This window comes from Cephus cinctus, unplaced genomic scaffold (genome assembly GCF_000341935.2).
Source record: "Cephus cinctus unplaced genomic scaffold, Ccin1 Ccin1_scaffold0457, whole genome shotgun sequence".
NCBI lineage: Eukaryota > Metazoa > Arthropoda > Insecta > Hymenoptera > Cephidae > Cephus > Cephus cinctus.
Window position 1 is genome coordinate 563,417 of NW_014333134.1, and position 14,717 is coordinate 578,133.

The 14,717-nt window shown below is 38.6% G+C and overlaps 1 protein-coding gene and 2 long non-coding RNA genes across 6 annotated transcripts; 1 reads left to right on the forward strand and 2 right to left on the reverse strand.

Annotated features, from left to right (window-relative positions):
- Positions 1 to 3,925: 3,925 nt before the first annotated feature.
- Positions 3,926 to 6,064, reverse strand: LOC107267861. Its single transcript, XR_001537699.2, has 3 exons — positions 5,798 to 6,064; positions 5,546 to 5,728; positions 3,926 to 5,237 (listed from the first exon to the last, which is right to left on the reverse strand). It is a non-coding gene; the product is annotated as an uncharacterized LOC107267861 (long non-coding RNA).
- A 157-nt stretch (positions 6,065 to 6,221) lies between these two features.
- LOC107267860 lies at positions 6,222 to 10,439 on the forward strand. Of its 4 annotated transcripts, none has more exons than XR_003059726.1 (8): positions 6,222 to 6,363; positions 6,446 to 6,682; positions 7,099 to 7,303; positions 7,399 to 7,726; positions 7,828 to 8,004; positions 8,188 to 9,916; positions 10,009 to 10,065; positions 10,200 to 10,439. It is a non-coding gene; the product is annotated as an uncharacterized LOC107267860 (long non-coding RNA). The 4 variants fall into 4 exon arrangements; XR_003059727.1 differs by having other exon boundaries at positions 7,099 to 7,299; XR_001537696.2 differs by having other exon boundaries at positions 7,099 to 7,726.
- On the reverse strand, positions 10,071 to 12,286 carry LOC107267855 (palmitoyl-protein thioesterase 1). Its single transcript, XM_015740015.2, has 7 exons — positions 12,024 to 12,286; positions 11,591 to 11,700; positions 11,381 to 11,508; positions 11,131 to 11,289; positions 10,942 to 11,059; positions 10,520 to 10,678; positions 10,071 to 10,445 (listed from the first exon to the last, which is right to left on the reverse strand). The coding sequence occupies exons 1-7, from the start codon at positions 12,157 to 12,159 to the stop codon at positions 10,320 to 10,322; spliced, it is 936 nt and encodes a 311-aa protein (XP_015595501.1). The 5' UTR covers positions 12,160 to 12,286; the 3' UTR covers positions 10,071 to 10,319.
- Between the last annotated feature and the right edge of the window lie 2,431 nt (positions 12,287 to 14,717).

Consider the following 14,717-nt stretch of genomic DNA (forward strand, 5'->3'; position numbering starts at 1 on the left):
TGTCTGCAATTTCAGTATCTTTATGTAGGATGGACTGTTTTCAGTTTATATAATGAAGATATAATCGGTCCTACGACTATGCGGTATTTATGTAATTTGAATTTAATCCTAGAACGTAGAATTATATATTGTAGAAATAGAAGAAAAAATGTAGATATCTCAAAAGCGTATTGCAATATGATTTATTTTCACTGATTCAGAAGCTGATCTTGTCACTTGTTATTTTAATTAATTAATTATCGAAATTTCAGTCGTTTCATACGTGTACAGTAATTCCGTATATACTTATAAATACTATATCTGTATATGTCTTTACTGTGGTTCTATGTAGCACGCCGACACAAGTTAGATCATATCATAGAGTTAGTGGGCGGGACGTATGTACGTGCTCGCTATCGAAAGGCAGTAGGGGATGGTAATGTGACTAAATGAATCCACTAACGGGGTTGGCTTGGCAGTAATGGAAGGGGTAATTAAAACCACCCTTTCGCGGAAGCGGAGTGAAGAAGGTAATTCAGGGCCGCAGATAACTCAAGAATTGGATAATGGCGAAATAGAGTATAACCTTGAATTCTTTGGCATCTGAAACAAAAGAAAAATCAAAATTACAGCCGGTACGTATAGTAACTATGATCGATATCTTTTTGGAAAATAAAAATAGTCAAAATTATTCACGAAAAAAATACTTTCGTTTTCACGGAATGGAATTTATAGAAAATTTTGAAATTATTTGTATGCTTGTTCATTCATTTGTATATGACGTCGCGAAGACGCAACGAGAAAACGTCGTTAAGTAAAATTGCAAAATAAATTTTAACTAGAAATGGCGTCCCTGCGACTCTCGATTCAGTCGCTGGGGGATTTGTGGCAACGGTGCTTTATAAATGGAACTAATTACAAAGATCCGCAACACCGTTGCACGTCTATCTAATTTAACATTCTTCCGTGAGAGCGTGCACGACTGGTTATATAATTTCCAAGCTTTTTCTACAATTAGGTAAATTCATGTTTTTTTCTCAACTATATACCTTTTCACATTTCAATCGTGAGCTAACGAGTCCACTCGGCATTAACTTACCCCACGTATGAGAAACATGCAGTAGAAAAGTATCCTAGATGTTAATATTAATCTCCGGGAAATAGCAGTAGGCGTGGGGAATCAAGAGTTAAATCAAAGCGTCATTAGGTAAATGAGGTTAGGTAATTAGCAATTACACAAAGTCGCCCATTTGAAACATAATACCTCTATAAATAAATTCTTTGCTTCCTAATCAGTAAAACGATAAGCCAAAAACTATTGGGTTCCTTAATTAAAAAGAATTCTGAAACTAATTGTATGATTAGGTTAATAACTTACGTGTAAATCGTATCCGATCAAAATGAATCGCTTGAAACATTCTTCTGCGATTAGGATTTCCTTGAGCTGACTGTCTAATAAGATAGGACCAAAAATTGAGTGACTGCGAGAAGAAGTCCATTAGGTATATATTCCCATCCTGAACAGCATCCCGAAGGATTCGTAAACTGAAAGGCCAAAGGGATAGCCAATAGCGGTTTTGCGGAGTTCTGCTCAGCAGTAAGTATACTGTGGTAGGTATAGGGAGATCCCAGCCATAGAAAACGCGCTGGAGCATCTTAGCCGAGGTAACTTCTCGTGCACCCTTTGCTCGTCGTAGATTGGATGTGTTTAATTACTAGTAAAATATCGTTAATTAGTCGGCCGGCCTCAATATACATTAAATAGTCCACACCGCAGCGAATAAAAGGCCCGTGAGTCTAGCGTCTCGCGAAAATAAATCCCTAGGATCTAAACTGACAGTCGGGTACCCCAATCCAATAATAATTTGGTAACTAGATAAGTTACCAGAAATTACTATACTAACGCAGCGCGAAAAATTTGAAATCAACGACCTCGGTAGGTATGTCGCCATGAAAATTTCTAATTAAACTGCCTGATAGTACTAAAATACTTCGATTCAGATTCGACCTGGTCTCTCTGGTCGCAGCTGCGTTCACGCTAATGAATCCGTTTTACTCATCCTGGGATTTGTCGCATCCCGAACAGGACGTCGACGTTCGTATTCGAAAGCATCCCTTCCCAACCACCAGTAACCCATCGGAACCCTTCGTGTTCCGTTTCGTAATGAATCCAGTTTGCCTGTTCCTCTCGTCATCTCTCTGTCTCGGACGAATCCCCCGTTCCCTAACCTCCTCTAACCTCACTTCAACCAGCAGTCAATCTCTGGCTCTATCTCTGTTTTCCTATATCTCTCCTAGTACTTTGTCTCTTTTCATGCTACTGCCTCTCTCTTTTTATCTACCTATATATTTATCTGGCTACCTAACCGACGTCCAGCACCGCTCCTGACTCCATTCGTGAACCCAGTAAACCACTGTGCTTTTCGGCGCCATCCCTTCGCATCCCCTTCACCACTCCCTGCCACGTTCATCCCTTCTACTTTCCACCCTTACACACCCTCACTCCTCCCTTCACCAGTCCATCACATCGGCAACGCTACTTCTCGTCCCCCACCCTCGGCCTTCCGGATTCTAATTAATCAGCTAGCCACCGCGTGCGAATCGTACCGTCCAGCTAGTACAGACCCCTGTAGCTAAACTGGCCGAAGCGATGTTCGATATGCGTTCATACTACAAGGGTTGTCCTTGTCAGACGCTGTAATTGGACAGTTCGGTATCAGCTCCGTATCTCCATCCTAAAAGGTATTTTATTATGATAATTATTGAAAAAAGTAAAAGTTGTCATTCCACATTATTATACCCTTTGACGCTTACAGTTGTTATATTTCTTTTACCTTGAAAGTCGATAGTCGATATTTATTCTTTGACTCGCATGACGGTTGAGATTGACGGGATTTTTAGATTTGATGAAAAAAATTTGTTCATTACCAAACAAGGGTCTGTTCGTGATTTATTTTTTTCCCAAGGTTCCGCTGAACTTGCGATTACGTACGTGAACGATCACGTGGAACAACGTGAGTTTTGTACGCGTTCATTATCGCGGAAAGGGGAATCGAGTCGATAAGTCAAATCGAAATCGCAGGGCGACCATGAATGAGGATATTCATAGACTAGACTTGCGGCACGTGCGTTCAACCCCCAAATCAACCCTGTAAGGGTACCATGCAACACGCACGGTACCCCATAATATGGATGACCGTAAAGAATAGGGTGACGGAACAGAAGCCCCACATCATTCAATAACGATAACTTGTTGATTGGTTTATTTAACGAGGGAATTATTGTCATGACTCCTGCCACATCGAATCGTCAGGGTATTAAGTCTGAGTATATTAAATACTGATAACAAAACAACCCTTACAATGATACGTAGGATCAATTTGATTCTGATCAATCAATATTGAATATCAAGATTCATATTGATGGTACAAAATTCTAATTACATTTTAAACTGTCATACGTGACGTTCTCACAAAAGAAAATTATAAATTATAAGTATATCATTGATTAAGGGTTAGTCAGTAGAAACTCACCAGCAGAAGTTGGCCGTAAGTGGCCGACACGGCAGTGTGGCCTCTTCAAAAAATGATATGTGACTGTGACCGATTCCCATAAGCGCAAACTGACAGGTCGCTTATTGAAATATTTCAATAATTAGATTACTGAAATAAATAATTAATTTTGTAACGAAAAAATGAAATATCAGTTAAGATTTATCTTCACAACAGATTGCAATTAAAATAATGTAAAGTTTAAAATATTCACAATTTTCATATTTCCAAGTAATGACCACAACTGCAATTCTGCAATACAATACTGCAACTAATTTAAAAATCAATTAATTGAAATGCTTTTATAGGAAAAAAGTGCAGGAAAAAAATCTGTTTTGAAAATAAATCTTAACTGACATTACATTTTGTCATTAAAATATTAATTAATTATTTGAGTAACCTAACTATTGCAATATTTCAAAAACCTTATTGCTATGCGAACTGTCAGTTTGCGCTTATGGGAATAGGTCACAGTCACATATCACTTTTTGAATAGGCCACACTGCCGTGTCGGCCACTTGCGGCCAACTTCTGCTGGCGCCTTTCTACTGACTAACCCTGTATATTAAGCACTGTCATGATTGACAATGCTACTGTGTCTGTCATTGCACAAAATTGCCTGTTGACAACATCATTGTTGTACTCAACTAATAGTTGACATTCTCAACAATGATTCGCCCTGTCTCACGCCAAAACATGTGCACCCTATGAGATTAGTTTTCATAGAAGGTGATTTCGATGGGGTTGTTCACTACTACACACCCTGATTGTTCTCCAGGGGTCTGAACCCCATGGGGACAACTCTATTACATGGTGTTTACTCTCGAGTGCGTATGCTCGAGGATGTTTTACAATCAGTCATATTATAAAACTGTTAACAATATCTGATTGACATACTACATAGTATCACTATGCTAGTTACAAATTGTAAAAATTATATACGCTATCTTAAGACGGTTATGACGAATCGAAGATACAAGAATTCTAATTGACTCTAAATAAGACGCGTCGAAGAAAGCAACAATCATTGAAATGAATTTGGTTATCGAACCGTGAGCGCTAGGCGTATATTAAAACAACGTAGAGTCATTCAAAGGCACGCTTCGGAATCAGTGGCCCAAGTCGAATCATTATTTCCATCTCAATTAATATTTTAATCAAGCTTCTATACTCTACAGCGTTGTTCCATTTACGGATTCATGAACATTCATCCCCTCAACAACAACCAACACCACCGCCATCACAGAACCGTCAGATCGACTTTACTAATACTAATGTAAATGCCAATAGGAATCTTGTGACGCTTTTCTGGACCCTTTAAATATGTTCTGTCAATTGTTAATTCCATAGTAGAGATATAGAGACACATTGCAAAGTCTATTAGCAAAGACAAAAATTTGAATTCATGAAAAAAAAATCTAAAACTGCTTTTTTGTACAGTGTATTAAAATATTTTGAGTATAGATATGTACTGATACTTTGTAGTTGGCTAGCTGATAGATTTTCGTCTCTCAAGTAGTTTAATAAGTGATCTTCCTGGAGATGATTTTTAAGATGTGAACTCGATCCTGGTCTTTCCCAATGAGACAATCAATTCATGATTAGCCGCGTAAGCAGGATGACGATGGCGATATGAACGGCTACCGTGGAAACAATGGTGCATTGTAGCGAGTGCTGTCCGGTCGAATACTCCAATACGCCAAGCAACTGAAAAACGAAGGAAAGAGAGAGAGACAGAGTGAGATGAGGGTAACATGGGACACGAAAGAGAGCGAGTAGTGAGTAAGAGAGCTGGAGTAGAAGAGATAGAGAAAGAAAAAAAAAGTGAAAACCCGAAACTCGGAGAACAGTATTCATTCGTGGGTGGTACTGAGGCCCTGGAGAGTCCGCGCCGTTTGCCTGTTGGAAAACTCGAGAAAATAGCGGATGAGTGAAAATGATATGCCGGACAATGGGCATTGTTTGCCGGCAGCCAAGTATGATTTCCTAGAGCAATGAACGTCTAGAGTACTTACCTATCTATGCACCGAGACAGGCCACATCGTGGATTAGAAGAAGCCGTCGGCCCGAATTCACGTTCCTGACTACCCACGTAATGCCTACGATACATTCTTACGTTCCGATTGGTAAGTAACGATAGGTTATGTCGAACCAGATGGAATTCGCCAACTCGAACAAGATAGACTGACAGTTTCTCTCTGATAAATTAAATAACGATCTTTATTCGTGCAATTGTTCATGAAAATATACTCAAATATACAACTCACTCTTATGAATTTCAGTCTCTTTATTCGTGGTGTTTTCGACAAGTTACAGACAGAGCGACAGAAACAAAATCCGTCAGTAGATACTGGATATATCTAATACCAGAGACCATATATTATATAATATATATTCTCTGCTAATACTGATCAAACTTCCGAGGAATGCCTTGGCCTACAGGTTAGGCTTCATTTTCAAGATGGGCGTTCTCTCGCGTCAGTGTGTTCAGAAAAACCGAGAACAATACCGCCCGAAACATGTTGGATATCGCTACTCACTGTGTGTTCCAGATACCCCGACAATTCGCTAAACAATTGAATGCTCAGCTCCCGCGCCATATGCTTTCACGTGAATCCATAATGAGCCACGCAACTACCCTACTATCCGTCCTGGGTATATTGTGTTCTGGCGTATTAGTTGTCTGCGTTTGGTTAACCTGCCACAGTGAATTCGAAAGAATCTCTCCCGTCTGGGAGGCACTGCGCGAGATTTACGACATCTACAAGTTACAATGATTCTGGTGATACTTTCCGATGATCAGCATAAGATTCACTTCAATTAGAGACCCATTGTGAGATATATATTAGTTGCAAATTATAGCTTATGTCTGTTGTATATCTGCTGTATAGAAAATTGGTGTGTTTTCATTTAAGAACGCCGCTGGTATATGGATTGGTGAACGCATTGAAGCCCTTGGGACATGGCAAAGACTTTGGTTATAATATATATGTATACTTTATATGCATTATATATATATATGTGTATATAGGATCGCATAGTGAATATCAGAATGGCGGCTAATAATAATTTTGACATACGCGAAGATATATTCTGATACGTGCATATAATAAGCCTGAGGCTGCGTTCACATCAGAGAGACAGCGATACGAGTGAGTAGCTATATTATACAAACGGAATACCTACCCCAACCTACCCCAACCCAGTCTAACCGCCCATTGGCATCAAACCAACCACCCACCCCCATCTCTTATTGCGTGACTGTATCCTTCAGTTATTCCTACTATGTACCGGGTGACTTCAGTATATTGATGATTAGCACCGCTTAATAACAAATAAAAGTACTTGTCAATAATAATAGACAATCATGTATAAAGGTTTGTACCAATGAGTAGTAAGAAATTGTCAATAAGTGTTTTAATTATATTTTCCTTGCATCAAAATTCAATTAGGGACATATGAGTATGAAGTATGCGTGTATAAGTATGTTTTGATAATTCTTGAGCCTCCCCTTGTCAACTGAAAGGATGATTGTGCAGAGTAAGAAAGTTTTTAATGATTGTTTCAGCCTTTGCCCTTATCAGGGAGTCACCCGTTAACCCGACTAGAGACGGATAGTGCTGATATGACAATGAATTGATATGTTCCTTTTGGAGGCGCCATCCCCTCAACCAGCGCACCGAAAGCTCCCTTCAGTCTTCAGTTTGCGCACCCTTGCAACCCGCTACGAAGTTCGCTATAGATCGACAATGGAGAGCGGCGCACATCTGTAGGTACTGGGAAACAATGAACTGAGAGCTGTATGCGATTGTGGACCAGCAGATAGCATTGTATAATATACTCTGTTGTTCGACTCCTCCTCCGCCAGCCTCCTTCCTGGATGGCATCCCCGTTAGCGCTGCGCACCAGGAGTCGCTCGATGTCGTGCAATATGGATCTCGCTTTGTTGAAATTAGCTGCGATGGTAATGGATGAGATCGCGGCTCTCTTCTGCCAAGCTCAAGGTAGTCATCCTCTCTAATTGCCAACGCTAATCTCTAAGACTTGTCTATATCCTGGACAATGTCCTCCCTGTTGATTATTTGGCCAAGATATTTTTGGTACCGCTGTACCTGTGCTTAATTATTATTCATTGTTGTTCATCGTTGCTGAGTCAAAATTGAAGAAACTTTTTTTCACCCTGGAACCTTGTATAGGTCTGTATACTGAATTTTGCTTAAGAAACTTATGTGATTATGTGAAGCTTCGACTGAGTGTAGTTTTATGTCAATTTTGATATTGATACCTTTTTTTTCAGAATATTTGCAAACTTTTATTGTGAAATAATAGTTACCCGGAATGGCGCTGCGCTGATGTTGGGAAAAATATGTATGTAGTAGGAATCGACTTTGCCCACACTCTTGTCAGATATAGACGAGGAAGCTTTGAAGCTTTCCGCAAGCTGTCGACAAAGGCACGGAATAATAAGCTAATCGTAGGTACCTGCAGTTCGTGAGGCACGACAGAGGATGGAGAACAGAGGGAGGATTGGTTGTGCACCCCCTTGAGAGAGAAAAACAACCTTCCTCACCGTTATCCATCCCTTGGCGTACCCTCAACCCTTTCTATTTTCCTTTTTTTTTTTTAATAACTTTGTCTTACGTTTGTCTGTTTTCAGCAACTCCTCTACATTTCCTTGTCGACCAATAGAAACCATTGGTATCCGGATTAAAAATTGCGAGAAGACACAGTGACGTCACTGATGATTCATTCGGTTGAAAATTAAAAAAAAAACGCATATTTTTACTACAATATTATTTTCTCTTAGATCAGAACATGCTTTTGACTATTCTTCAACTTAAGGAAAATTTACATAGTCGATCAGCTTCAATGAAAAGAGTGTTACTTGGAAGACAGAAATAATAAACAAATCAGGATAAGGAAGTCAGCAACGTACAGAATACAATATTATATACTTTTCTTAGCTGTACGAGAAGCACATACATACCAAGAAAAAGAGAAACCGATAAAGAGAAAGTAAGAGCGTGTCGTCGTCTTTAACAAGAGGAAGAAGAGAGAAAAAAATCAAATAACAATAACGCCTCAATCTATTAAGTGATTCGACAAGCCACCCTCGCAATCCACAAAACGCCAAGAAAAACTCGAATAATAATACGAACTCAGGTGCCTCCAGGTTCTCATCTATTCGTGTTTATTGTTCTCGTGCGAAACATTAAGATTCTCGAAAGACAGTAGAAAAAGTAGCAAAGAGAATTCTTTCGAAAAATAAATATTCTAAAAGAACAATCTTTGCACTCGATACAAGACTACCATTATTGCACATACTGTATACGTAACGGTATAAAGTAAAAAAAAAACAATTGAGCGTGATAAATTTATTAGTCAATAAAAAAGTTTACAAAATTAATAAATTTTTAGCAATAGCCAGTTCGATCGCTCCATATACTGTATACGTAACGGCATAAAGTAAAAAAAATGATCCAGGGTAATGAATTAATTAGTCAATTAACAAATTGACAAAATTAATAAATTTTTAGCAATAGTCTGTTCGTTCGTAGCATAAGCTCAATGCATTCTTCAAGGTTTTCATTTCTTTGGATAAGAGAATTCTTTTAAGAAACCAATTAATTCTACAAGAAAAATCTTTTCACCTGATACAGGACTAACATTATTTTATATACTGTATACGTAACGGTATAAAGTAAAAAACTGATCGGGGGTAATAAATGAATTAGTCAATAAATAAATTGAGAAAATAAATTTGCGGCAGTAGCCAGTTTCCTCCCAGTATAAGCTCAATGCATTCTTTAAGGTTCTCATGCAATTTTACAGGGAATATCTCATTTCGTAATGTGCGTTGCTCTGAAGGGGATGAGTGCGTAGTGTAATCATATGATGACCGTATTTGTATGGCTGGAGGCTGGGGGTAACTTTTTGTATAAAAACATATTTATCCGCATGCACGAAGCCCTCGCTCGTACAATAACGCTAGCCTGGAGAGATGGGCGAAGAGTGTTCATACTGTTAACTCCGAGTTCCCATCTGCAAGGGGAGACTGTAGAGGAACTGTACAAAGTGAACTCATAATGTAATCTCTTAATGGGGGCACCAAGCGTGGTGGATATAGTCCCGGCCATGGTATCTTCCTGAAACCCTTTCATTCCTACCGCTTCTACTCCACTAGGTTGCTCTGCCTGTATATATGGATCTCCCCCCAGTTACGCCTTTGCTGACACCGATTGATATCGCGATAAGAATATTGCTGGTTACCGGTTGTTCATTGTATTTTGACGTGTGTGGATGGCTTTATTATTTTTGATGGTACCGGTTTACTGCATTTTGATTAACGATTTTAAGAAAGTGCAGATGGAATTGCTTTTCTTATTGTAAGTCAGATTTTTTTGGAGAGTAAAAGGCAATTTCCTTTTTGTTCTTTTAAATTTTTTTTGGCTTTGATAATGTTTCTTGAATATTACAGGTGATGGCGCCACTTGACAGGATGTCGATTTAAATATCACCTTGCTGCCGACACTGGGTAAATATTTTGCTCCGATAAGGATGATTTATTCAATTTAGATACAATAGAAATGATTAACAATGCGTAGAAAAATGTATTTAATAAAAACGATATTTAATTAATTGATATAACAAAATATTAAAATTTCTTAGGTGTTAAGGCTACTGGCTTATGAATTATCACAAAGATCCTACGATTTTATTACGTATTGCCGAAGCTGGGGATAGCATGTAGAATATTACCATCATTGTTCGTCTTAATTAAGTGAATAATTATATTAAATATTGATTGATAACGTTCTCGATGAACCACACGTCAGTGAATTGTAAATGATTGGCATTCACTGAGAGAAAATGTATTTTACCATCTTTGTCCATCTCTCGGAGCCCGAGACGATCCTACGACAATGAAAATCGAATTAAATAAATATACATAATTAAATACATTCATTTATTGAACAAATATATTATACCTCGGTATATAACTTTGACTCCTGTAATGTTTCCAACTCAACAGCCTGTCCTGGTTTATAGAAACCAAACCATTCGGATTCTCGCGGTTGAACCATGGTGTCGTTTTCAAATTTCACGAGAACGAACGTTTTCAACTTTTTCAAATTGTCCTTATACGTCTAAAAATACGAATAGCTCTTATTTCTAGAGTTCAACAATAAAAAGTTTGCATGATAGTTGGACACGCTCGTGTTAACATAAAATGTATCCATTGTTTAGTTTATAATAGTGGGTAAAAAGATATATGTGTACTAATAGCGGTATGCAGTGGAGAAAATGAATATGAACAAGTTAACAAGAATCTCTACATAATTCATGTATAATTCAAATATGAACTATTAATGAAATCATACGTACATATCAATAAATTATAATTGATTACCTCATTGATAGTCAGTTCATTGTTAATGTCTGCCAGGAAAATACTGTACTTCTTGTACTCATTCTCCCGAAGGGGATCATGCCAGTATTCTGCCTGCACTAATCTCTCTTGAACAAACCTGTAAAGATATCATGCATAAACTTACGATTTCTAAATATTAATATTCGTAATAGAAAGCAATGTAATTACTTGTAGTATGCTCCATAATTGAGCATACGTCGTAGATAATCACATAGTACATGTTCCAGCGAACCGCAATTTGGTAAACCATAAACCCCTTGATGTTGTCCACCCAGAGATATCAGATTCAATATAGGAGGATTGGGACATCGTTGAGCAATGGCTCTCCTGTTAACACCAATATTGTCAATTATGATTATCACTGTTGACAATGTTATATTATGAGCAGTTTATCCAAGAATTTAAATATCATAATTACAAAAATTGTGATCCTTGTGAGAAGCCAATGGCATTATATCCATCTTGCAAATTCCTGTCCTCTGACAATTCTTGGCAAACTTGATCGATTTGCTTATTCACATTCATAAAATAGCTGTTCTCGACATCCTACCAATAAATACAATAATTACACAAATAAATATATGTTACATCAATTAACTAAGATTTATATTTTCAGATTTCACCAAACCTGTATCTCATCCTGTCCAATCATTATAGACTTGACGTATACCCCTGGAATCTGATCTTCCAGTATAATCTTGATCTGTCCAAGACTAAAAGAGAAGCAGCAACTATCACCTGGAGTAAAACCACTTTCCTCTTAAAAACAGGTTTACAAATAAGTTGCTTAAGAATTTTAATATCTCATTGTCAAGTTCAAAATAATGACACGTTTTACCAGCTGATTGCAGCTATGACGTTAATGAACTTTCAAAATGACATTCATGCAAACCAGCCAAGGTTATATTTTGAAACTCACTGCGAGTATTGTTGCGTCGTTAAATTGCACGTAGGTAAAGAAATAAACGACAGTACTCACAGCACTGGGAGTGAATATGAATATACCGTAGTACTGTAAGCTTATTCGAACTAAAATCATATTTTAATAACAATAAACTTACCCATTCCATGCCAGAGAACAATAGGCTTAGATGTGGGCTCAGGTGGTAAAGCCGAAACAGTTATTGTTCTTTGACAAGAGTTTATTAACAAAAATAAGGATATAATGATCCTTTCAAGCGAATGCATGATGATCATTGTTAATAGGATCAAATACTTTTAGACCAAATTATACTGAGCTACGGCTTGTAGTTTTTAGGAGTAATTGAAGGCGATAAAAATATAGCATCGACAGCCGTTCGCCATCTTGGCACAGTCGCGCCATGAACGGATTTTTACAGAAACTTAATTGAAACCACGGTCGTACATACAGGTCTTGCAACTCCCTTGGAGGGGGTAGTCTTCTTTTAGAAGCATTTTTCATTTCACTTCATGACCACAAGAGGCGTTGCGATCAAGCGATCCGTTGCTATTTCTCTCTCTCACAGCCGATTGTAAAGTGAGATAGATAAGGGGTCGCTCGATCACAGCGACGCTTGTGACTAAAATTAAAAATGAGCCGTGCTTCAAAACCACGTCTACCCCCACCGCTGAAAATTGGGCGAGTTGCAAGCATAGAGTTAATACAGAGCAGACAAGCCAGCTCTCAACGCGGCAGCGGCGAAGAGAGAGATAGATGCAAATCAGGGTGCAAAGACGGATAGCTAAAGGGGTTCAGCTATCTCTTTCTTTCTCATTATGAGCGAACGGACACTTCCACTTGCAGAGCAGCCTATGGCTTGTCTGCTCTATCTGTATTAACTCTATGGTTGCAAGACCTGTATGTAAGACCGTGATTGAAACTGACCTTACTCTTCCTTCCTTCCATTTCTTCATGGCTTTAACCCCAATGTGGGACATGTGCCAAATGTCCTTACCCTTGAACCCCTTGTATCAAAGATGAGTAGGAAGATTGCCAGGGTGCGCTCAGAAATCTTATCCGTTGGATCTCTTTTTATTATTCTTACTATGAAGAGGATAGAATGATACTAGAGTCGACTCTAAAAAGTTTTCAGAAAACAGAAAAAAATTATAAAAGTTAAAAATATCCAGCTAACTTCAAAGAGGTCTCTAAAACGTGTGCATTTTTGTGTCGTCGGCCCACCTGAACGGAAATTTATTAAAACTGTGAAATTGAGACAAAATCAAAATCTCGCGAAATATACGGAGTAGATAAAAACTGAATTGAAATTGTAGAAGGCCGAAAATAAATTACGCCCCAATTGAAATATTAATAAATTAAGTGTTTGGAATATTAAAGTAATTAATTAAATCAATAAAATTAGATATTAACACTTAAAAATCAGAAATCCTGACTAAAAATATTCAGAAGTACTGGAAGTTGCCCAAAAGTGTATGCGCGCAAATACGTCGCGCACAACTCGGTAAGTGGGAGCAAACCGAGAAGTGGGGGAAGCGCTTAAGGCAGTGCCCGAACCAAGCGCTTGAGAAAAGGAGGTGCGTGAAATATAAGCACTAGAACAAGATCATTTTGAAGAAGCAAGAAAAGAGAATAAGATAAAGAAGGGAGAAGAGGGAAGACGCAGAAAGGATAACCGAACGAAATGGGCCCCTCCCCGCCTATTTCCATAAGGTCTTACCTCTTCACAAGGGAGCTACGACCCCTCCGAGGTTCAACCAGAGATCGTGTTTTTCTTTAGATTGAGGAGAACCCCCGAATTCTGTAGCTATGGCGCACAGGATAGGGGGGAGGCCTCAGGACAGAAATGAAGTAGAGCTGAGTGGAAATCAAACGCGAAAGATCTACCCGAGGGACGATATTTGACGCTACAACGCTTTGAGCTTGCTAGGATTACAGCGTAGTAGACCCATCGGCCATAGGTCCCCACTCAACATGCCTCCAGCAGAGGATGACTTTAAACTAGCAGGTACTCAATAGCACCCACACTTACCCCAAGTGAAGCCGACCAAGAGCACAAGTCTCTACCCACATGAGTGCTCAAGGGTCAACGACATGTTGGAGCGTTTTTAGCAAAGCGAACAAATTATACTGAAGACGCGGAAGATAGATACTCTGATTAGATTCACTATATGAAAGAACATGGCTGTTGCATACCCTAAGGGGGCTCAAGACCTCCGTCGTAAGACCCATAAGGTCCTGTTGCGGCTACAACTTGGGTCCGACCCACTGAGCAAGCCCAGCGGATGAGGCGGATGGGCAACCCCTGACACCATGGTCTAAATGTGTAGTTACTCTAACAGGGTGACTACCCTTATATGACTACTCGAATGAAAATGCTCGAACCGAGAAAAAGAATAGAACAAGTTAAGCAAGCATAATTGAAAGTGAAAGGGAACGGAGTAAAACGAGAAGACAGACAGGAAGATAAAAATACAAAAGTAAGGAATAGACGTATAAAGATGGAGAAGAAATAAGGAAAAAAAAATAAATTAAAAAGTAAAGGATAAATAAATAAGAATAAATAAATATAGAAAAAGAAGGTTAAAAATGGATAAGAGGGGTGCTTCCAAAAGACCAGCATACGAAACTGGCTTGAGAAAGAATGAGCGTTCTGAATTCGGGCACTGCCTTAAGGGCCTCTCCCACTCTTCGGTTTGCCCCCACTGCCGAGTTGTACGAATTTGCGCGCGCACACTTTTGGGCAACTTCCAGTACTTCTGAATATTTTTGGCTAGGATTCCTGATCTTTAAGTGTTAATATCTAATTTCATTGATTTAATTAATTATTTTAATA